The sequence below is a fragment of the Lynx rufus genome, unplaced genomic scaffold, assembly GCF_022079265.1.
Source record: "Lynx rufus isolate CCGP_SWC_20201006 ecotype Redwood Valley unplaced genomic scaffold, mLynRuf1.p SCAF_16, whole genome shotgun sequence".
NCBI lineage: Eukaryota > Metazoa > Chordata > Mammalia > Carnivora > Felidae > Lynx > Lynx rufus.
Window position 1 is genome coordinate 39,264,048 of NW_025814830.1, and position 21,627 is coordinate 39,285,674.

General features: G+C 58.0%; 3 protein-coding genes across 11 annotated transcripts; 2 read left to right on the top strand and 1 right to left on the bottom strand.

The window, feature by feature from the left end:
* Window positions 1-4,347: 4,347 nt before the first annotated feature.
* Window positions 4,348-16,346, top strand: CARMIL2 (capping protein regulator and myosin 1 linker 2). Of its 5 annotated transcripts, none has more exons than XM_047078582.1 (39): window positions 4,348-4,610; window positions 4,847-4,941; window positions 5,036-5,086; window positions 5,313-5,375; window positions 5,475-5,599; window positions 5,734-5,825; window positions 6,025-6,095; window positions 6,211-6,284; window positions 6,418-6,493; window positions 6,573-6,661; window positions 6,790-6,884; window positions 6,962-7,048; window positions 7,120-7,232; window positions 7,348-7,425; window positions 7,556-7,632; window positions 7,726-7,830; window positions 8,020-8,089; window positions 8,231-8,312; window positions 8,405-8,501; window positions 8,594-8,651; window positions 8,760-8,932; window positions 9,102-9,264; window positions 9,345-9,446; window positions 10,712-10,840; window positions 10,931-11,014; window positions 11,195-11,355; window positions 11,441-11,528; window positions 11,713-11,883; window positions 11,963-12,029; window positions 12,501-12,730; window positions 13,592-13,692; window positions 13,775-14,135; window positions 14,216-14,338; window positions 14,877-14,913; window positions 15,075-15,146; window positions 15,236-15,457; window positions 15,580-15,660; window positions 16,015-16,092; window positions 16,181-16,346. In XM_047078582.1, the coding sequence occupies exons 1-39, from the start codon at window positions 4,571-4,573 to the stop codon at window positions 16,291-16,293; spliced, it is 4,194 nt and encodes a 1,397-aa protein (XP_046934538.1). In that variant the 5' UTR covers window positions 4,348-4,570; the 3' UTR covers window positions 16,294-16,346. The 5 variants fall into 5 exon arrangements, with proteins under 5 accessions (XP_046934538.1, XP_046934539.1, XP_046934540.1 ...); XM_047078583.1 differs by having other exon boundaries at window positions 4,350-4,610; window positions 10,931-11,044; window positions 15,613-15,660; XM_047078580.1 differs by having other exon boundaries at window positions 4,351-4,610; window positions 10,931-11,044.
* Window position 16,347: 1 nt separating this feature from the next.
* On the bottom strand, window positions 16,348-19,469 carry ACD (ACD shelterin complex subunit and telomerase recruitment factor). Of its 5 annotated transcripts, none has more exons than XM_047078587.1 (13): window positions 19,203-19,469; window positions 18,885-18,996; window positions 18,672-18,808; window positions 18,426-18,519; window positions 18,266-18,342; window positions 18,094-18,138; window positions 17,952-17,986; window positions 17,649-17,800; window positions 17,493-17,574; window positions 17,315-17,395; window positions 16,808-17,181; window positions 16,580-16,701; window positions 16,348-16,499 (listed from the first exon to the last, which is right to left on the bottom strand). In XM_047078587.1, exons 1-13 carry the CDS (start codon window positions 19,238-19,240, stop codon window positions 16,421-16,423), a joined length of 1,428 nt encoding a protein of 475 aa, XP_046934543.1. In that variant the 5' UTR covers window positions 19,241-19,469; the 3' UTR covers window positions 16,348-16,420. The 5 variants fall into 5 exon arrangements, with proteins under 5 accessions (XP_046934543.1, XP_046934544.1, XP_046934542.1 ...); XM_047078588.1 differs by having other exon boundaries at window positions 16,580-16,671; window positions 17,478-17,574; window positions 19,203-19,468; XM_047078586.1 differs by having other exon boundaries at window positions 17,478-17,574; window positions 19,203-19,468.
* Window positions 19,415-21,582, top strand: PARD6A (par-6 family cell polarity regulator alpha). The gene is made up of 3 exons (XM_047078591.1): window positions 19,415-19,832; window positions 20,208-20,430; window positions 20,677-21,582. Exons 1-3 carry the CDS (start codon window positions 19,770-19,772, stop codon window positions 21,423-21,425), a joined length of 1,035 nt encoding a protein of 344 aa, XP_046934547.1. The 5' UTR covers window positions 19,415-19,769; the 3' UTR covers window positions 21,426-21,582.
* Window positions 21,583-21,627: the final 45 nt, after the last annotated feature.

Sequence of the window (21,627 nt, forward strand, 5' to 3'; positions counted from 1 at the left end):
CCGTCGTGTGTGATCTCTGCCTGATGAGGGCCCCACAGGGCCCACACTCATGGCCTCAGGCAGTGCAGGCCTGGTCACCTTTCAGAGGCCACCTTTCAGTGGCCACAGGATGGCCACTTCCTCCCTAGCACTTAGGAGATGATCTTGGTAAATGGTTGGATCGAGTGCATCCTGTCACAGGTTTTAACTCCCCAAAGGTGTGTGTGAGTAGCGAGGTGTGGATGGACTGCTATCAGCCCCCATGGTCCACCTTAGGAGTGGGTTCCTACGGCAGGGGTAACCACAGATGTTAGAGAAGGGGATCATGGGAAGTTCTGCACTCTGGATCTCCACTCACTGAGGGCTGGGCTCACTTGAGCCCAAGTGCAGGACAACAGAAGCTGGGCCCAGTTTGCTCTAGAGAGGCTAATTTAGGAGGGGGAGACTCATGTAGTCTAGTCACCAGGCTGCAGGGAGAGAGACTCAGATGGCGTAGCTTGTTAAGCACTGCAGGAGACAGGGTGGAAAGGGAGTTGGAATAGGAAGTTGATGCATTAGTGAAACATCTTGATGCTGCTGGCCGTTTCTGGGCAGATAGCTTTGGCAAACCCATTTTAGGTAAAATCTTCAGCCACTAATTATAGGGCTTTTAAACCAGAATCCCAAATTAGCGGTTTTCAGTGAGAAGTAACAAAAGTTGAGATGTGTGTGGCCTTTGGCTGCTCATACTGTCTACATAGACCCGTCTCCCAGGAAAACAGGTAGCTGAGGCCTCAAACTCTGAGCCTTGCAGTCAGTTCCTTGGGTCGAAAGTTGTCAGAATATTGGGTCTCTGTCATGCATGGGCCAACCCTCGTGGGGGCCAGAGTACCCCCTTCCAGAATTGTTCCAGTGGCCATAGAGTTTTGTAAACTTTCTTGGTGTTTATGACAAAATCTCTGCAGAACAGTGAGGCCTTTATCTGTATTTTCAGCATAGCCTTTTCTCATTGTGTACATTCAAATTGAAAGTGTAAAGTATGTTTGGGATGGGGAGGGGGCAAGAAAAGTCACATTCTGATGGAAGAGACGCTGAAAAGTGATTCCTCATTGCATAGCCCATGATGTATCCTGTGTGAGTCCATTATATACATACAGCCTTATACTTAAAATATAAATCGGGACACCTGGGTGGCTCAGTTGGTTAAACTTCCAACTTTGGCTCAGGTCGTGACCTCACAGTTTATGAGTTTTGAGCCCCTCGTCAGGCTCTGAGCTGACATCTCAAAGCCTCTGCTTCAGATTCTCTGTCTCCCTCTCTGCCCTGCCCTGCTTGCTCTCTCTCAAAAATAAACATTTAAAAATAAATATAGGGGCGCCTGGGTGGCTCAGTCAGTTAAGCGTCCAACTTTGGCCCAGGTCACGATCTCATAGTTCATGAGTTTGAGCCCCACGTCAGGCTCTGTGCTGACACCTTGGAATCTGGAACCTGCTTTGGATTCTGTGTCTCCCTCTCTGCCCCTCCCCAGCTCATGCTCGCACACTTCTCTGTCAAAAATAAATTTAAGGGGTGCCTGGGTGGCACAGTCGGTTAAGCGTCCGACTTCAGCCAGGTCACGATCTCGCGGTCCGTGAGTTCGAGCCCCGCGTCGGGCTCTGGGCTGATGGCTCAGAGCCTGGAGCCTGTTTCTGATTCTGTGTCTCCCTCTCTCTCTGCCCCTCCCCCGTTCATGCTCTGTCTCTCTCTGTCCCAAAAATAAATAAATTAAAAAAATAAATAAATAAATTTAAAAAAAATTAAAAATATTTTTTTATTATATTTATATATAAACAAAGTACAGAAGCCAATTCTCATGGTTAGTCCTCACCAGAGAACTTTTGATGCGGAAGTTCTCTGACCTGTCTGCTGTTCCCCATTATTAAGCCAATAGCAAGTACTGGAGTAAAATATTCTCTTTCCACACCTGGGTTGGTACCACCCTCCCCTGCTGCACCTGAGTCCTCTTGCCTTTGGTCAGGACCTAGCTGGTTTTTTTTGTTTTTTTAACCATTTGTTTTTGGGAGAGTGCAAACAAGGGAGGAGCAGAATGAGGGGAACAGAGGCTCTGAAGCGGGCTCTGCGCTGACAGGCTGAGAGCAGTGAGCCCAATGTGGGGCTCAAACTCATGAAACCACGAGATCATCACCTGAGCCGAAGTTGGAAGCTCAACCCGCTGAACCACACAGGCGCCCCAGGATCTAGTCTTTTAAAACCATCTGAAGGGAGCCTTGTGGCAAACCTGGGAGGTGCAGCTTGGCCTGGCCTCATCCTGTGCTGCTGGAGCAGGCGGGGCTTATGCTTCCTTGTGAGCTTTAGTATTTCCTGAGCGCCCACGGAGTGTCACACCATCTAGAACACAGACAAGCTGAAGGGCCTGTCCCCTTCTCACTGAGTCACTCAACATGTTAGGAGCTGAGTCCCATGTGTTCACTTGGTTTCTGATAGCAGTGTGGTAGTTTTGTCACTGCCGCCCTGTTCTCCATGCTGATTCTGGTTTCAGCAGCCTGTACCCACCCCAACAGCACTCATCAGACTGGGGTAGATGCCACCAATGTGTTGCTGGCCTTGAGAGTCCCTTTTGGCAGACATTCCCTCTTGTATTTCTTATCCTAGTCCATTCTAAACAGAGAAGTCCCACTGAGGTGGGTTTTCTGTTACGGAGTCCTGGGGTTGCCATGGCAGACTTGGCAGATGTGAGTATTCACTGAGTGCCAGGCACTGTTGTGAGCACTTAAAAAGCATTTAGTCCTTATAGCAACACTTTGAGGCAAGTTAATAGCTCCAGCTTATGAAACAGGAAAGGAAGTCCGAAAAGGTTAAGTAACTTAGTGTGGAACAGCTGGAAAGAGTTGGGAGTCAGGACTTAAATTCAGGCAGTCGGCCTTTAGAAGCAGCATTCTTGTACCACTTGGTCACACTTCAAGTGCAAGAGACCTACTGAGTTCTCACCCTAAAAGTAGCTTGTGGGTTCTATGTGGTCTTAGAAGGAATCCTAGATCTTAAACCAAACTCTTCTTTCAAACTGGCAGAGTAGGACTATCTCTTGCCTGTTTGCAGAAACTCTCAGCAACTTCTCCCACTGTATCCTCCCATCAACCCTAGTCAGCCCTGTGCTTTCATACCATTGGCCTTTTGCTTGAGGGTAGGCTTTGCCCAAGCTGCTACTGTTCAGTTTCTACTGCCACTTTGTGTCAATCTTTGGTAGAGATGAGATTTTGTTAGGTGAGGGGGTGGAGGTGGGGGTGCGGTGGCGGGATGATCAGGTGACTGGAGGATATTTCCACTTATCTCCAAGCCCTGAAGTGGGGAGGGATAGCTAAATGGGAATGAGACCAAGGCACCCTGCTCAGCATCCCTCATCTACTTTCAAGATTATGTCTTTCACCTCTGCCTGGCTGAGCTGTGGGCAGGGCAGAGGGCTGTTCCTAATAAGTGGAGTTTAATTGGATTGTAATGGAAGAAAAAAACAGTAATTCTTTTCCTGTGAACCCTCCAGAATCTAGGTCCCTGGTCTTTTATCTGGCAGCATGCTCTGGTTAGCAGGACCTCACCCCATGACCTACTGACCCCTCCCAGCCCTGGAGACACTTTTTCCTTCAGTGGTTCCCCCCCCCCCAAACTCTAGCAGAGGTAAGGGCGTGCAGGAGGGAGAAGACACAGACACAGGAGAGGACTCCCATGTACCTAGCCTTTGCTCACCCCTGCCTGAAACACTTGGGGTTCAGGCCTTAGCCCAAGCCTGCCCCATGAAGGTACTCCCCACCTTCCAGTCCAAACCTGATGAAAGCTGGGGACTCTGTGCTCTAGAAAAGGGTATCTGAGCCCATCTGGCATTTTTTCGGCCTTTCAAAAGTTAGTGGATCTCGGGGGCACCTGGCTGGCTCAGTTGGTAAAGCAGGTGACTCTTGATCTCAGGGTTGTGAGTTCTATCCCCCCCATGCAGATTGCTAAAAAAAAAAAAAAAAAAAAAAAAAAAAGTTGGTGGCTAATCCACGGGGTCACATAATCCAGGTTAGGAGCAACAGATTAGGCCCTTCAGGCTAGGACCCGGGTGTTGGGAGAGCTACTGAGAGAGATTCGTTGCCCCTTGCTGAATAGGCACTCCTCCCGGCCCGCCCCTTGTCCACCTCCCCAGCTAGGTTTTGGAGGGGACCAACGCGGGTGGGCCGCAGGGATCCCCGAGCGGGCAGCGCCCCCTGGTGCTCGCGACAGGCACTGCGGTGAGGGGTGGAAGTAGGGGGCTAGAAATGGCAAGAGGCGCGCGCTACACGCACGACCCTCCCGGCCACACCACTCCTACCCGGTGTCTGTCTTGCCAGAGTAGCTCCTGCGCGACTGGGTGGGCGGACAGCTGGGACTCTGCCCCCCTCCTACATCTCCTGTCCCGCGGAGGCCGGGGCGGGGAGGAGCCGGGCTGGGGGCGGCCTGGCAGGAAGCAGCGCGTACCTTCCGCTGCAGGAGGAGCAGGTGGCTACAGTGCGGGCCAGGGCCCCCAGGCTTCCTGTGTGTGCGCCCGCCCGCTACTGTTTCTTGTCGGAGCTCGTTGGGCCATCCGGCGGCCCGGCCCGGCCCCATGGCCCAGACCCCCGACGGCATATCCTGTGAGCTGCGAGGTAAGCGCTGGCCCTTCCCGCGTACTTGGCTCCAAAGCCAGAAGCCCATCCAGCGTCCCGGAGCACCTGCAAACAGTTCTCTCTGCTTCTCGGAAGAGTTTGGTGCCCCCACATCCACTCCACTCCTTCCTTACTGGCCCATAGATGAGCCCAGGCCAGAAGCCTGGTGCAGACCATGGGCCTGAGTTGACCTTCCCAGGAGGACCAAAGTCACCCAGCAGGCTGCCATTCCACAGGCGAGATCACCAGATTCCTGTGGCCCAAGGAGGCTGAGCTGCTGCTGAAAACCTGGCTACCAGAACGGGAGGGTGCTGAGCGAGGTCATGTCTTGGTATGGCAGGGGGCAGAGCTCGGGAGGGCCACTGGGGCCCAGGAAAATAGAGTCTCTTGCCCTGCCCAGGGGGTGAGACACTCTCTTCCCCCAGGCACTGCTACGATGGAGAGCCTACCTGCTCCACACCTGCCTTCCCCTGAGGGTGAGTGCCAGGGGCTGACCACCACCCCACACCCCTTGCCCTCCAGCAGCTTTTTTGATGAAGGCTGCCTCCGCTGAGTTGTCTGTGCTCTGTGGGCTCTGCCCTGCCAATAGCACTGGGCTCCCCACAGCAAGCAGGGCGGGCTCTGAACTCTGGACTGCACGGACTGGGGTCCCAGAAGGGCAGGGCTAAGGCCTTGGTTCCAGCTGATTCAGGCACTCCACAGGTGGACTGCACATTCAGTTACCTGGAGGTCCAGGCCATGGCACTGCAGGAGACACCCCCTCAGGTGAGACACCTGGTACCCCACCACAGCCTGCAGCCTGGTCTTTGCCTCCTTTTCCACCTGCCCCCACACATGCCCAACCCAGCAGCCCTCCCTCCCCAGGTCACTTTTGAGCTAGAGTCTCTGCCTGAGCTGGTCCTGGAGTTTGCTGGTGTAGCTGCCCTGGAACAGCTGGCCCAGCACATTGCTGCAGCCATCAAGAAGGTCTTCCCTCGCTCGAACCTTGGGTGAGGCCAGACAACTACAAGGGACCAGCAGGAAAGGAGGGCAGCAGGGGGTGCTCTGAATGATGCAAGTGGGTTGCCTCCCATCCTAGGGGCTACAAGTCCCCTGCCCCCTTTTCCTTTATCCCCCTCCCCAGGAAGCTATTCCGGAAGCCCACATCCTCCTCCATGCTGGCTCGGCTGGAGAGAAGCAGCCCCTCCGAAGACACCTTGCCCAGCAGCCCCTGTGGTAAGGACCAAGAAAAGGGCACACAGAACTTTCAGCCTCCCCCCATCCTGCAGCCCCAGACCCCTGGATTGGGCGTCCCCCGAACTGAACAGTCACTCGAGGCACAGCCACCACCCAACTCGAGTCTGATCTTCCTCCATCTCTGACCTTTTGTCTCTCTCCTCTTCCTCATCCATTTCACCCCTGGCACCTCCCCCAGGTGGCTTCTTGGAGACGTATGAGGCTCTGTGTGACTACAATGGCTTCCCTTTCCGAGAGGAGATTCAGTGGGTGAGAGTAGGGCCCTCCTTGTGGAGCTCTGGAGACATCTGACCCCCCACATGCATTGGGTCCCCTTTACCCTTTATGGCCCAAAGCCAGTTGGAGACACCTTCTTCCCATCCAGGATGTGGACACCATCTACCATCGTCAGGGCTGCCGCCACTTCAGCCTAGGCGACTTCAGCCATCTGGGCAGTCGGTGTGTGGCCTTCCAGGACTGGGAAGGGAAGGAGATCCCATGACCCACATTCCTGGGCCTCAGCCTCTCCATGGAGGGGGGTGGTGGGCCTAGGAGGACCCTGAGCCCTGCCCCTTCCCCTTCTCTCACCCAGCGACCTGGCGTTGAGTGTGGCTGCCCTGTCCTACAACCTGTGGTTCCAGTGCCTCTCCTGTGTGGACATGAAGCTGGTGAGAGTATAGGGGCAGGGAGGAGCCAAGGGTATGGTGGCCAGGGTGCAGCTCATTGAGCCTCCACTCTGATTCTCAGAGCCTTGAGGTCTCGGAACAGATTCTGCACATGATGAGTCAATCGTCCCACCTGGAGGAGCTAGTGCTAGAGAACTGTGGCCTGAGGGGGTAAGGGGGAAAGGGTAGGGCTTGGAGACAGGAGTCTGGGGGCTTGGGTTTGGGCTTGGGAAGCTAGTGGCCTGGGGAGGAGATGGGAATCCAGGGTCAGAGTCTCACACCTGGGGTCTTGTCCCCAGAGACTTTGTCCGGCGACTGGCCCAGGCACTGGCAGGGCACTCGAGCTCTGCCCTCCGGGAGCTTAGCCTGGCGGGGAACCTGCTGGACGATCGAGGTACGGATGAACCTAGGGACCCCCAGGAGGCTGGTGCTAGAGGAGGTGAGAGCCACACAGCTGCCCCCATTCCCCAGGCATGGCTGCTCTCAGCAGACACCTAGAGTATCGTCCTGGAGCCCTGAGGAAACTCAGCCTAGCGCAGACAGGGTTGACAGCTCGAGGTAGGTGGGGTGGTCAGAGCGGGGAGGGGAGGTGAATCCGCCTGATTGCTGAGCCACTCTCTCCACCACAGGAATGAGGTCTCTGGGCCGGGCACTGGCTTCCAATGTGGCCTTTGACTCTGCCCTGACCCACTTGGATCTTTCCGGGAACCCTGGGGCGCTGGGGTCCTCGGAGGACAGTGGGGTGAGTGGCTGTCTTTAGGGCCAATGATTGGGGGCGCTGCAGACAGTGGGATGTCAGGAAGCTCTTGGTGAGGTGATCTCTGACTCCCTCCCTCCCACGCCCATCCTCCCACCAGGGCCTCTATAGTTTCCTGAGCCGTCCTAATGTTCTGATGTTCCTGAATCTCGCGGGCACCGACACCGCCCTGGACACTGTGAGAGGGTGGTCAGTGGGGGGATGATCGGTAGGGCCGGTGGCCGGGCCCGAGACTTGAGGGTAGACCCGTGGGGGGGAGGCGGGGGGCTCAATCTATCGCCGGTGTAGCCTACACACTCTTCCCGCAGCTCTTCGCAGCGCTGGCCGGCGGCTGCTGCGCTAGCCTCAGCCACCTGGACGCCTCGAGGAACGTCTTCTCCCGCACGTAAGGGGGGCGGGTCCGGGCGGGGTAGGGGGAGACGGCGGGGAGCCGCCTCCTTGCGCCCGGAAGCCCACTCCTCCCGCTCGCCCACCCCAGGAAGTCCCGGGCTGCGCCCGACGCGCTCCAACTCTTCCTCAGCCGTGCGGAGACGCTTCGGCACCTGGGCCTGGCGGGCTGTAAGCTGCCGCCCGACGCGCTCAGGTCAGTGTCGCTGCCTACGGTTACGCCCCGGCGTGTGCGGCCACCACCCAGGCCGGGGCCCCAGAGCTTCACCCCGCTCCTATCGCCTCCTCGACCTTCCGGTATCCTGCCCCTTCCTTCTTGGTATTCGTTCGCGCCCTGGGGCCCCCTTTCCCAGCTCCCGCCACCCCCTGTGACATCCTCTCCCAGGGCCCTTTTGGAAGGCCTTGCGCTAAACACGCACACGGGCGACCTGCACCTGGACCTCAGCGCTTGTGAGGTGAGCGCCCGGCCCGAGACGTGATCAGGCAGTGGGCGCACGCGGAGTGGGGCCGCGAGGCGGTGAGCGCCGGCCATTGGGCGCCTGAGCCTCTGCACCTGTGGCCTGTCGGTCTGAGCTTGTTTCACCTTCCACCTTCAGCTGCGTTCAGCGGGCGCTCAGGTGATACAGGACTTAGTGTGCGACGCCGGCGCAGTGAGCTCCCTGGATCTGGCGGATAATGGTGAGGCTGCCCGGAAACCCACCCTCCCACTGCCCAACCAGTTCCCACCTCATCCCCAGCCTCGCCGTATGCGTGATCCGAGCCACCCCTAGGCTTCGGCTCAGACATGGTGACTCTGGTGCTGGCCATCGGGAGGAGTCGGTCCCTGCGACATGTGGCACTTGGAAGGAACTTCAACGTCCGGTGCAAGTGAGTCCCCATCCCACTCACTCCCGGGCCCTCCCAGACAGCACCCCACCCCCCCACCCAGGTCCTTCCAAACCGCGGCCCCTGCCCCACAGGGAGACCCTGGACGACGTCCTGCACCGGATTGTCCAGCTCATGCAGGATGACGACTGTGTGAGTTCTTGGGACAATGTGGGATCCTCAGGCAATGGACCCCTGTGACTCCTGCTCCCTCAGACTCTGTAACTTGCCCTCCTTGCTGACCGCTTTTCTTAACTGCAGCCCCTACAGTCTCTGTCGGTGGCTGAGTCGCGGCTGAAGCTGGCCTCCAGCGTCCTGCTCCGGGCCCTGGGCACGAATCCTAACCTGACGGCGCTGGATATCAGCGGCAACGCCATGGGGGATACCGGCGCCAAGATGCTGGCCAAGGCACTTCGGGTCAACACTAGGCTCCGGTGGGCGGGGTCGGAGGGGGGAGGGGGGCTTACTGGGCTAAGGGGCGGGGCTGAATGTGGAGGAACAAATGCTGCGGCCTCGGCCTATGTGCGAGGCGAATGGACGAGGCCAGCGGGTTGGGTGGAGCTTGTGGAGCTCCGCCCTTGACTGAAGCCCGGCCTGGCCCAGGTCTGTCGTCTGGGACCGGAACCACACGTCTGCGCTGGGCCTGCTGGACGTAGCGCAGGCCCTGGGGCAGAACCGCAGCCTAAAGGCCATGCCTCTGCCACTGAACGACGTGGCCCAGGCACATCGCAGCCGCCCGGAAATGACCACACGTGCAGTGCATCAGGTGTGGGTCCCTCTCCTCCCTTGCCCTGCTCTGCTTGGTAGCCCCGCTTCCTACCACTTCTCAATATCCCTTGTCCCCAGATCCAAGCCTGTCTTTTGAGGAATAACCGTGCGGACCATGCCTCTTCTGACCGCACTTCCTGTCTGCAGCCAACGGGTCTGGTCTCCGACCCTTCAGAGCAGGTTAGTGTCCCCTCCCTCAACCTTGAGTAGGCACAGGAGATAGGGGATAGGATGAGCTTTGGCCCTCGAGATCCTCTGTGAGTTTGAGGGTCTGACTTTCTTGGGGCTAGGGTGCCTGAATTATGCTGTCCCGGACAAGTCCCTCTTCTTGGTAGCTCCCCCAAATAACACCCCTGGATGCCTTTTAAAAGCATTTAAATAGGGTCTCCTGTTCAAGATGGGAACTATTTTGAAATCCTCCCTTAATCCTACCGGCCCCCTACCCCCCACCCCAGGTGATTATAGCCTCATGTATGACTTCCTGCTCACAGGGCTCTTCTGCCCTCTCCACCCACCTCTGCTGGGGCCAAACTCAGCGACACTTTTTCTGGTTTCATCTCCCTCTGCTACCTTGCCTTTGTGAGATCCCTCCACCCATCTGTTCTCAAATCCCAGGCTTTAGAGCTCAGGCATCTCAACCCAGACATCCTTCAGGGGCTTCACATTCTACAGATTTTCAAGTGATCTCATCACCTTGCACAAACTCTTCTCTCTATCCTGGAACCCAATCTCAATGGTGCCCACACTCACCAAGTGTTGTGGACAGAGGTTTGGACCAGGTCTCTCCAGGCCACATTAGAGCCCCCACAGACCTCCTTAGTCCTCCCTCTGCTAACTCTCACACACACTGATCCTTACCCCCACCCCAACTATCTCTTGCTCCCCCTGATCTTTCATCTGTGGCTCCTCACAACCGTTTCCTTTTTTTAATGTTTATTTTTGAGAGAGAGAGAACAGGGGAGGTGCAGAGAGAGAGAGAGGGAGAGAGAAAGAATCCCAAGAGAAAGAATCTGACGATGCAGAGCTTGACTAGGGTTGTGATCCCACAAACCATGAGATCATGACCTGAACCGAAATCAAGAGTTGGATGCTTAACCGACTGAGCCACACAGGCACCCCACCTCACTCCCATTTCTGCTCACCACTAAGTCTGTCTTCTGTGTGGATGATAAGCAGATCAAGCTTCTAAAATACAGACACGACTAACAGCTCCTTTTTTTCCTATTCAGGACAATTAGGGAGTATATATAAAGTCTCTAAAATGAACCAAAGGAGACACTGCTTGCCCTCCTTGAACAGATAGGTTTCCTAAGTGACTGGCCTGATGGGATTGGCTTCAGGACCTTAGCACCCTGTTGGAGACACTGGGAAGGAGGCAGAGCCTGGGGGGCTGGGAGGGGACTAAGATCGGACTGATTCTTGATGCATTCCCCCCCACCCCCCAGGAAGTGAACGAACTGTGTCAGTCAGTGCAGGAGCATGTGGAGCTACTGGGCTGTGGGGCTGGACCCCAGGGTGAAGCTGCTGTGCACCAGGCTGAGGATGCCATCCAAAATGCCAACTTCTCTCTCAGTGTGAGTACTCCCCTCCCCACCACTGCAAAAAGACCCTCCCCCACTTAATCAGGTGTCAACTTGCAACTCCTTCTCCTCCTTGGCCTCCAGATTCTCCCAATTCTGTATGAGGCTGGAAGCTCCCCAAGTCATCAGTGGCAGCTGCGGCAAAAGCTAGAGGGCCTCCTGGGACAGGTGGGCGAGGTCTGCCGTAAAGATATTCAAGTAAGATGGTATCCTAGCCCCAACCCCATCTCCACCTCCATAATAGGCTTGACCCCTATCCCATAGGTTTGACTGTGATATTCCTTGAATCACTGTTCTGTGAGGGTTGGAGCTTTAGGCCACACCCTCCATGTTCTGATCTTTACCCAGGATTTCACTCAGGCTACATTGGACACAACAAGGAGCCTCTGCCCACAGATGCTACAGGGACCCAGGTGGAGGGAGCAGCTAGAGGGGGTTCTGGTGGGCTCAAGGGGCCTCCCAGAACTGCTCCCAGAGCACCTGCTGCAAGATGCCTTCACTAGGCTCCGGTAAGCTGGATGGGACTGGGCTAAACTGGACTAGACAGGACTGGGCATAGATAGCACACTAATCTTTGCTCTCTCTTGCTCTCAGGGATATGCGGTTGTCAGTCACGGGGACCTTGGCAGAGAGCATTGTGGCTCAGGCCTTGGAGGGGCTGAATGCAGCCCGTGATCGGCTGGTGAGGGAGAATTGTGCACGCAGGCATGTGCATGCGTGCACAGGCACACATACACACACAGTGACCTGGCCACTGCCTTGCAGGGGTTCTTTAATGTCTTCTGGGGTCACATAGCCCAGGGTTATTTCAGGGTTTCCTTAGCACTGATGGGACTATGGCTGAGGCCCTACCTGCCCATCTTTAGGGTGCCTTATTGCAGGTGGAGAGTCTGGCTCAGCAGGCAACAGTGACAATGCCTCCTGCCATACCAGCACTGGATGGAGGTGAGCCCAGCCCCCTTGGGCCTGGGGAATTGGAAGGTCTTTTCTTCTCTGAGGAGGCGAGGGAAAAGCAGAAGGATGAAGAGGAACAGAAGGTAGGTGGTCCCAGAAGTTTGGAAGGCAGGGAGGCAGCTCCCCTGGTTCCCAGGCTGAGTTTCTGCCCTCCCCACCCAGCATGACAGTCCTCCACAGAAATGGCCTGAGTCCAGCCAATGTTTTCACCTGGTCCTCTCCACTCACAGTAAGTCGGTCTGGGGGAAAGGGAGTTAACCAGGTTGAGCTGAAGGTCCTCCATTAGATCTGGGGACCTAGACACATGGTCACATTCATTTAGTCTTGTCCTAGGAACTACCTGACCCTTGACTGAGCCAGGCCAGGTTCCCCATGCAGACTTGCAGGTTGGGGTCTACTGTGGTCAGCATGGAGCAGGACCTGAGCAGACCAGGATCTACTCTCCATTCGTCTCCCCCGCCCCTTTCCCTACCCCCAGGATGCGCATGCTTGGCGGCAGCGCAGAGCCGCGCCGCTCGGGGCCGCGCTCAGCACCACGGACAGCGGCGACGGGGGGAGGGGCGGGCGTGGGGGGGTGGGGGTGGCGTAGTCGGGCCCCTCCCCGCGCCCTGGGCGGGTCCCCCGCCGCCCCAGCGCCGCTGCTGCCGCCACCACCTCCCCAGGCTTGCTCCTCGGTACTCCTCTGGTGCTCTCCCTTTAGGTGCTGCTGAGGAACCGGAGCCCGAGCTGGCGGCTCCGGGGGAAGATGCAGAGCCGCAGGCGGGGCCTTCTGCCCGTGGCTCTCCGAGCCCTGCCACCCCGGGTCCCCAGGCCGGCCCACTGCCTTGCATGGACCTGCCACCCTCTGGGGAGCCCCTACGCCATCCGACCCGGGCCCGGCCGCGGCCGCGGCGCCAGTACCACCACCGTCCGCCACCGGGGGGCCCCCAGGTGAGTGCCCTTCCCCCATTCCAGAGCTCGTGGAACTAGGGGGTCACGGGTGCCTCATTTGTTTCTCAGGAGAGAAGCAGCTAGGGAGGTGGGTTGTCGGGACTCGAGTACTTGGTCGTGCTGCCGAATCTTGGCTTATTCCTGGCCACCCCTTCCCCAGGCCATTCCCATGCAGGGTCATGAGCGTGTGGATTTAATTTGGGGTACATCTCAGTTTAGAACTGCATCTTAGGTTGGCCCTTTGCATGAATGGATGTGCGAGAGAGGGTGTCCATCTTATCCTCCCTCTCCCAGGGTTACTGAAAGATCCTGGGCCCCCTGGCTGCGGGGACAATCCTGCATCTACTGCATGTCCAGTAGTTGTTTATGTGGGGAGATGTTCTGTGTGGGCTGGGTACTGGTGGGGACAGTGGACACAGGGCAGAAGGCAGGCAGGAGTTGGCTTGAGGCCCCCCAGAGGGTCTGACGCAGCAGCAGGAGCCGCTGAGCTGCCAGCAGGCCGGGTGGGGTGGGGGTGGAAGGTACTGCAGGGAACTGTTTGGAGCAGAGAGGGTAGCAAATGGGAACGTGTGACCCAGGAGCCTGTAGGTTTTAGCCTGCTGGTGACAGGATGGTTCCGGGTGTCGATACTCCATGGGACAAGAACAGGTGTGGTCTGAGTGTGTGTGTCCAGGGCCAGCTTCTGATTAGGGGATATGTGAAACCATCTCTGCCCACCAGTTGGACAGCAGGAATGTTTGTCAGTAGCCCCCTAAGGTCACTGCAGCTCTCAGGTACAGAAGTTGCCCAGGCTAGGCTGCTTATCAAGGGGTGGAGAGAATATATGGTTGTGCTCGGTCCTTACCCTATGGTGTCCCCCAGGTGCTCCCAGCCCTGCCGCAGGAAGGGAATGGACTCAGTGCCCGCGTGGACGAAGGCGTGGAGGAATTCTTCTCCAAAAGGCTGATCCAGCAGGATAGCCTGTGAGTGAGGGGCAGTTGTATGGGGTGGGAGAAGGTGGGATGGTCTGTCTGCTTTGCCACTCACTGCCAGCTGTTCCCACAGCTGGGTTCCTGAAGAGGACTCAGCCAATGAAGGGGGTACCACCCCTGTCCCCCGTACACTGAGAAAGAAGCTGGGTACCCTGTTTGCCTTTAAGAAGCCTCGTTCAACCCGGGGGTCACGGCCTGATCTAGAGACCAGCCCTGGGGCAGCTCCCCGTACTCGAAAGACCACACTGGGAGACCTGTTGCGGCCACCATCCCGCCCCGGTCGTGGGGAGGAGCCTGGTGGAGCTGAGGGGGGCACCAGCAGCCCAGACCCGGCCCATAGGAGCCGGCCTCGTTATACCCGGGAAAGCAAGGCCTATTCAATGATACTACTACCTGCTGAGGAGGAGGAAACACTGGGCACCAGACCTGACAAGGTAGGCCTGGTGACAAGGGGTGAGGCTCTGCTAGGACTGAGGCAATGGGCTCTCTCCTACTTGGGCTTCTGTGTTCTCAGCGGCGGCCCCTGGAGCGGGGAGACACAGAGCTGGCCCCATCCTTTGAACAGCGGGTACAAGTGATGCTGCAGAGGATTGGTGTGAGCAGAAGCAGCGGGAGTGCTGAAGGCAAGAGGAAGCAAGTAAGTTGGGAGGGACACAAGTGCAAAGTGAGGGGGCAGGCGACATGTGGCTTGTGGCAATCTGTGGGTGACATATGTGACCAGAAGGAGGCTCATGACACACAGACGGCTCTGTCAGTTCCACCCCCTCCCCCTCAGAACAGTCATCAGAGTCCACCTTTTTTCCTTCTTGGCTTCTGCCCTGGTCATTGGACTGGGGTGGTCCTTTTTCTGTAGATCTAACAGAACTCTGACCTTGTCACCTGCATTTGAAACAGCAAGTCTTCCAGGTACTTCCTCTCAAGACACTGCCCTGCCTCCTAATCCTGCCCCAAGGCCTCAGCCCTTGTCACTTCTTTCATCTCATCACCCTGCCACACGTTCCTGTGTCAGGAACTCCTCCCTGGCTACTTCTAGCCTCTCATCGCCATCTGTGGGTTACATGAGCTTCCTCTTCATCCATCCCTGCATCTCCTGGTGGGCATTTAGTAGTGGTTACAAGAACAAGGCTAGAGTGAAGACAGGACAGGACTGAGCTCGATTTCCCTGTTTCCTACAGAGCAAGGATGGAGAGATCAAGAAGGCTGGCTCAGATGGTAAGTGGGATCCTGTGCTATGGCAGTACATTTTTGGTGAAGGAGCTGTCCTTAGATATAGTCCCCAAGGTACTTGCTGTTCTGGGGGAAGAGAGGAAGAGGCCAGGTTTTTCTTCCCCTCACTCCCAAAGGCTGGTGCCTGAACCCCCAGCCCCTTGCAGGTGACATTATGGACAGTTCCACAGAGGCCCCTCCCATCTCAATCAAGTCCCGCACCCACTCCGTGTCGGCTGGTGAGTAAGGGCCACTGTGTGTGTTGGGGGACATGCAAAGATAGGAGGGGGTCAGACGACTGGTTAGGCTCACACCCTTCTCCCTGTAGACCCCTCATGCAGACCTGGTCCAGGGAGCCAAGGTCCGGAGTCCACCACCTGGAAGACACTAGGACAGCAGCTGAATGCAGAGCTCAGGGGCCGTGGTTGGGGCCAACAGGATGGTCCAGGCCCCCCCTCCCCTTGTCCCAGCCCCAGTCCACGAAGAACCAGCCCCTCCCCTGACAGCCTGGTCCTCCCAGAGGACCCTTGCTTGGGCCCTAGGAACGAAGGTAAGCAGGCACCTAGCCCCCACCCCAATACTCGGCTGGGGACCCTGACGGTGGAGGGGGAAGCAAGGGCTGGAGTGGGGAAAGCTGTTGAGACCATACCCTGATACCCTGGCCTCCCCCAGATGGCCAGCTGAGGCCGAGGCCTCTCTCGGCAGGGCGACGAGCAGTGTCTGTGCATGAGGACCAGCTCCAGACCCCTGCTGGTGAGGGGGAACACCTCCCTGTGTGCTTGAGTGCAGGAGGAGATGGGGAGGGTAGACTCCATGGCTCCCTTTGTGGTTTTGGTCCTTGGAGGGGGCCACCAATGGTGTAAGGGGTTGAGAAGTTAGGGAGCCAGAAGGCCAGGAGCACGGGTCTGACACGCCCTTCCCACTAGTCCTGGCTCCACCTCCAGGAGAACAGCTTTTGCCAGGGGTGGGAGGATGCAGGGGAAGGAGGTGGCTCTGAAGCCAACAGTGTGTGTTCACACACGCACTGGAGGTGGGAGAGAACGCTTGGGGACAGGCAGCAAGCCCCTAGCAACCTCCTCCCCTGCCAAGTGTTTCTGTGTCTTTCAGAACGGCCCCTGCGGCTGCAGCGCTCCCCTGTTCTCAAGCGGAGGCCAAAGCCTGAGGCACCCTCATCTCCAGGCCTAGGTGAGAGGAAGCTAGGGCCAGTTGGGAGGGTGGCAGGACTGCTCAGTCCAGTCCTGACCCCTCCTCTCCCTTCCTCCTTCCCTTGCAGGATCTGGCCTTGGAGCCCAACCTCTGCCCCCACAGCCCACAGAGCCCTCTAGTCCTGAGCAGAAGCCACCCTCCCCAGCCACAGACCAAAGAGGCGGCGGCCCCAACCCCTGACCCTCTCCTTTTCCTGCCGCATGAGATTATTTTATTAAAAAACTCAAAGCAGAGTGGGGAGTACTTTTGGTTTATCCCCAGCCATGGACCTGTGTGCACACATCTTCCCACATGTTCACATGACCCCTCACACCTGGGTGAGCTCAGACTCCAGCTGTGGCTCCATCAGAAGGTGCAAGGCCCAGGCCACAAGCTGGGGAGGAAGCCTGGGAAAAGAACCATGGCTGTAGGTCAATGGAGACTGGGCCTGGTGACCCAAAGAATAGGGGCAGCCCCAGGCACTCACCTGACAGCTTGCACCTGGGCACAGAGGGAGGTGCAGGGTGGCTCATACTCATATTGGAAGGCAGAACCATCACGATGCTTCTTTGGAGGGTCCTGAAGGTGGTGTGGTATCTGGAGAGGGACCTACAAGGACCCCTAACCCCATCTAATGCTACTCCCCACCCCCACTCCCAGCTCCACCCAAGACCCATCCCATTCTACTATCCAGTTGTAGAGAGGCTATACTCACCCCAACAGGGCTGGACTCCAGGGCTCCTGTGGTCGTTTTTGTCCTTGGAGAGTGTTGCCGGTTCTTGGGGGGCAATCCTAGCTCCTTGAACTCCAAGCTAGGTTTCTGGGCCCTGGTCACAATGGCCTGACGTGGACTGGGTACATGACCAAGGGGTGAGAGACTTGGGGTGCAGCTCAGGAGTGGGGATCTGGGTCCATGGCTAGGGTGTATGGAACTGGGGGGCAGGGGGCCAGGGGCTGAACAGATGGCTGGCACAGGCCGGGAGCTGCCCTTCTGCACTGGGTCTGAAGCAGCCAAGGACAGGGCAGGCAGAAGGCTGATGCTGGCACCGCTTTCCTCAGAGGACATGTGGCCGGGTAAAGCAGGGGTTCCTGGAGAGGAGGGCACCGACTGTGGGCACAGCCCTCTCAGTAGCTCATTAGCTTAGGCAGGCCGACAGGGATTGTGTTCATCCCCCCACGTGGCTGATAGCAGTGAATGCCTGTGGCCTGCGCACCACCTTACCTGAGGACGTAGGTGAGGAAGGAGAGATCAGGGTCAGCGATAGGTCTTCCAGAGCTGGGTCTGGTGGGGGCAGCTCAGGGTCTGAGGGTCAGGGGGAGCTTATTAGCACTGTGGGCACTAGGTCCCCAGGTACTCCCATCTTGACCTCTCCAGTCCTTCTTACCCTGTGTCCTCTGACCTGGACCCAGAGAGCTCAGAACTCGCTGGTCATTCTCAGAGATGTGCAGCCATGAGCTGGGGACAGTGTACACAGCTTCTCCCTGTGGGGCATAAACTCTCAGCCTAGCCCTTGTTCAACTCTTCTGACATTTCCCAAGGGGAGCCCCAGACTGACCGTGGTCCTATGGTGGGAGGAGGCCCAGCGGGTAAGAGGGGGTGCTGTGTAAGGGCCTGCCAGCATCAGACAGCTCTCAGCCAGGTGCACTAACGCCCCCCGATGCTCCTGGTCCTCCTGCACCTCATCCAGAAGTTGGGACAGTGAAAGGCCTGAGGGCAGGGGACCAGAGGATGGGCCAAAACTTAAAAAAGAAGAAAGGCAGGGTGGGTAGGAAGAAAAGCTTACTAAAGAAGAGGTGATGGCTGGGGAGGTCACTCTACAGGGAGTTAGGGTCATTGGCCAACCCCTATAAATAAATACCTGCACTGGGGGAGATGGACTCTGAAAGGTGCTCCCTATAGAAACAGAGAGGACAAGCCTGAGGAACAATCCTGAGGCCTGTCTGCACAAATTTGCCCTTGACAGAGCCACACTTGGCCCCAGAGCCCAACCCTCTACTCACTCCAAACAGTCATAGAGCTTTTTCTGCACATCCGGGTCTTGGTTGCTGGGGGAAAAAAAAGGGAGGTAGTTGGCAATGTTGTTTCCAGCGGCCTAAGCCCTCCCACCCAAAAGACCTACACCAAAGTCAGCGAGGCCTGAGAGAACAGCCGGTGGGGGGAGGCATCATTTACCAACCAATCACCCGTTCCCGGGGCTGCTCAGTGGGCAGCAGGCTGAAGCGGTTCACCTGGAGGTAGAACTCCGCGGGCTGAAGGATTGAATTAAGGGACGGGTCTTAGGAGTTGTCACGAAGAGGCTCATTAACCCACCCAAACCAGCCTCACCACTCACCGCGCCGCCTTCGGCGACTTGGACGCGGACCCCACAATCCTGCAGCAGCAGCAGCCGGCCTTCTGCCCCTCGGAAGCCGAACTCCTTCTCCTCCCTGCGGCAAGCACGACCCTTACGGCCACGGCCCGCTGGAACACGGCCACGGCCCGCTGGAACACAGCCCGGCCCGCCTGCGGCCCTCCCACCTCCGCCTCGCGCACTCCCACTAGACTCCGATTTCCCCAGACCCCGCGGCTCCTCTCTCACCAATCCGAGGCGTCCAGGGTCTCCCACGTCACTAGGCATCGGACACTGTGGGTCCCATCAGACACAAGCAGTGTGGCCGCGACATCAGACGAGTCAGGGGCGCGGGACGGGCCCGGAGCCTCGGCCTCTCGTAGCACCTGACGGCGTCGACCGGCGTCAATCCCACCGCCCTCGGGCCCTGCCCTGGTCTCTGAGAAGGGTGGCGGGACTCACCTCTAGCAGCTGCCCCGCCTGCGGACTTGAGAGTGTATCTGACCCCAGGACCAGCTCTCGAATCCAGGGCCGCAGGACCAAGCTCCCCGAGCCTGCCATTCCCGGGATGCACCTAGTGGAGCACCACCAGCCTGGGTTTCCCGCGGACGCCGCGGCCCCGCCTCTCGTCGGAAGAGGAAGCGCACCGCGGCTGGGCGGAACCTAAGGTCGAGGCCACGCCCAAATGCGTGTCCGCGCGTGCGCACGAGCCCGTGTTGTTCGGGTATTTGCGGGCAGATTCTTGTTGGGAAGATTGGATGCCAACCTGCTTGGTCTTACCAGGGTATGTCTGAGCAGGGGCCCGGCGTTTGGGCCATTCGTCAAGACTTCTGTGGCACCGGCCGGGATGGCTCGAATGGAGAGGGAGGGATCTAGGGCTTCAGGCTGCCGCCAGGAGTGGTCAAGCGAGTTGGCCCAAAGCCACTTCACCTTGTGAACCGAAGAGTTGAGCAAATATTTATTATGGCTCAGTTTCTCATCTAAAACGTGCAGTCTTATAAGGCCAGTAGAAGTAACAGTACACAGACTACACTCAGTAAATGTCACTTCCCCCACCCCTTCCCTCTGATTGGCCACGCCCCGCCCCCAGGCTCCAGAGACTTGCGCACCGTAGCGTAATGACGTAAGAGCAAAAGAAGACGCCTCCATCCCCATCTCCGTTTCCTAGGAAACGTAGACTCCACGTTCCACTCCCTGTCGCTGCCCCCTTGACGTCATGGTCAGGATGGGAGGGCGGGGCGAGTGCTACCGCCAGGGGCGGGGCAGCACGGGCCGGCCGGCCGGGTCTGTGCACCTGCGCCTCCGCGGGCCGCCTGGGGCACCGTCCCCAGCCCGCCCGGCCCCACCATGGCCAGGCCGCAGAGGACTCCGGCGCGCAGTCCAGACAACATCGTCGAGGTGAAGAGCAAAGTAAGGGCCCCTCTGGCCCCGGCTCCGGCCTCGGCCCTAGGCGCTTCCAATTCCCTTATTCTCCCTTTTCCTGGCTCCTTAGTCCCCACCACCTTTTTCTCGCCTCCATCATTCATGTCCCATTCTCTGGCTTTTCCTCTCGCTTTCCTCCATCTATCCTCCTTTCCACTGCCGGCCACTAGAGTCCTGTGGCCTTGGTACCTAGAGGGCGGGGAGAAGACCTTGGACAGCGTCCCTTGTACTGGAACTGAGGTCTGGGCGCAAGGCTGCAGCTGTTGCGACAGCCCTTTCCGACCTCTAACACCCTCGGACCTGTGGTGGGAAAGGGCACGGGCTCCGTGCTGACCTCTCCTCTCACCCACCCCCTGCCTCCAGTTTGATGCTGAGTTCCGACGCTTCGCGCTGCCCCGCGCTTCGGTGAGTGGCTTCCAAGAATTTTCGCGGTTGCTGCGTGCAGTGCACCAGATCCCGGGCCTGGACGTGCTGCTTGGCTATACAGATGCTCACGGCGACCTACTGCCCCTCACCAACGACGACAGCCTGCACCGGGCCCTGGCCAGCGGGCCCCCACCGCTGCGCCTGCTAGTACAGAAGCGGGGTGAGGAGGATGGGGTACAGTGGGCAGCCTCTGTGGGGTAGGACAGCAGGGCAGGTCTACAAGGGTTAGTCCATGCCCAGGGCGTCCAGGCTTCACCCTCTGCAGTCCCTGCCCTTGCCCTGACCTCCAAGTGGTAGGAAATAGCTACAGTGCCCTTTTCCCCAGGCCTGGGCCTGATGGAAAAGGGTTCAAGTGGGAGAGCAGAGTCTCTGATCTCAGCGCCCCCCTCCCCCTCTCCTGCAGCAGAAGCCGACTCCAGTGGCCTGGCCTTTGCCTCCAACTCTCTGCAACGGCGCAAGAAAGGGCTTCTACTTCGGCCAGTGGCACCCCTGCGCACCCGGCCACCCCTGCTAATTAGCCTGCCCCAAGATTTCCGCCAGGTTTCTTCAGTCATAGATGTGGACCTATTGCCTGAGACACACCGAAGGGTGCGGCTGCACAAGCATGGCTCTGACCGTCCCCTTGGTTTCTACATCCGAGATGGCATGAGTGTACGTGTAGCTCCCCAGGGCCTGGAACGGGTTCCAGGCATCTTCATCTCCCGCCTGGTACGAGGGGGCCTGGCTGAGAGTACAGGGCTGCTGGCAGTCAGTGATGAGATCCTCGAGGTCAATGGTATTGAGGTCGCTGGGAAGACCTTGGACCAAGTGACGGACATGATGGTCGCCAACAGCCACAACCTCATTGTCACTGTCAAGCCAGCCAATCAGCACAATAATGTGGTGCGTGGGGCTTCTGGTCGTCTGACAGGGCCTCCCTCTGCTGGGCCTGGGCCTGCTGAGGCCGAAAGTGACGATGACAGCAGTGATCTGGTCATTGAGAACCGCCAGCCTCCCTGTTCCAATGGGCTGTCTCAAGGGCCTCCATGCTGGGACCTGCGCCAGGGCCCCCTACTTCCCAGTGCCCGCAGCTCTCTGCCCTCCCTGGATCAAGAGCAGGCCAGCGCTGGCTGGGGAAGTAGCATGAGAGGAGATGGTAGTGGCTTTAGCCTCTGACAGGCAAGGATGCAGCCCCTTGCCACTCCAGGCTGCTGAGACATGGCAGGGACTTCCTCAGTGGGGGTTTTTAGCTTGCTCGCAGGGGCCTCTTCGTCTGGGGAACATTAAAAGTTTTCTACAAATGCAGTCATGGTCTTTCTGTGTCCCAGCCCTAACATCCTCCATGGTCTAACAATTTTGCCTCCTGCCCTGGACCTGA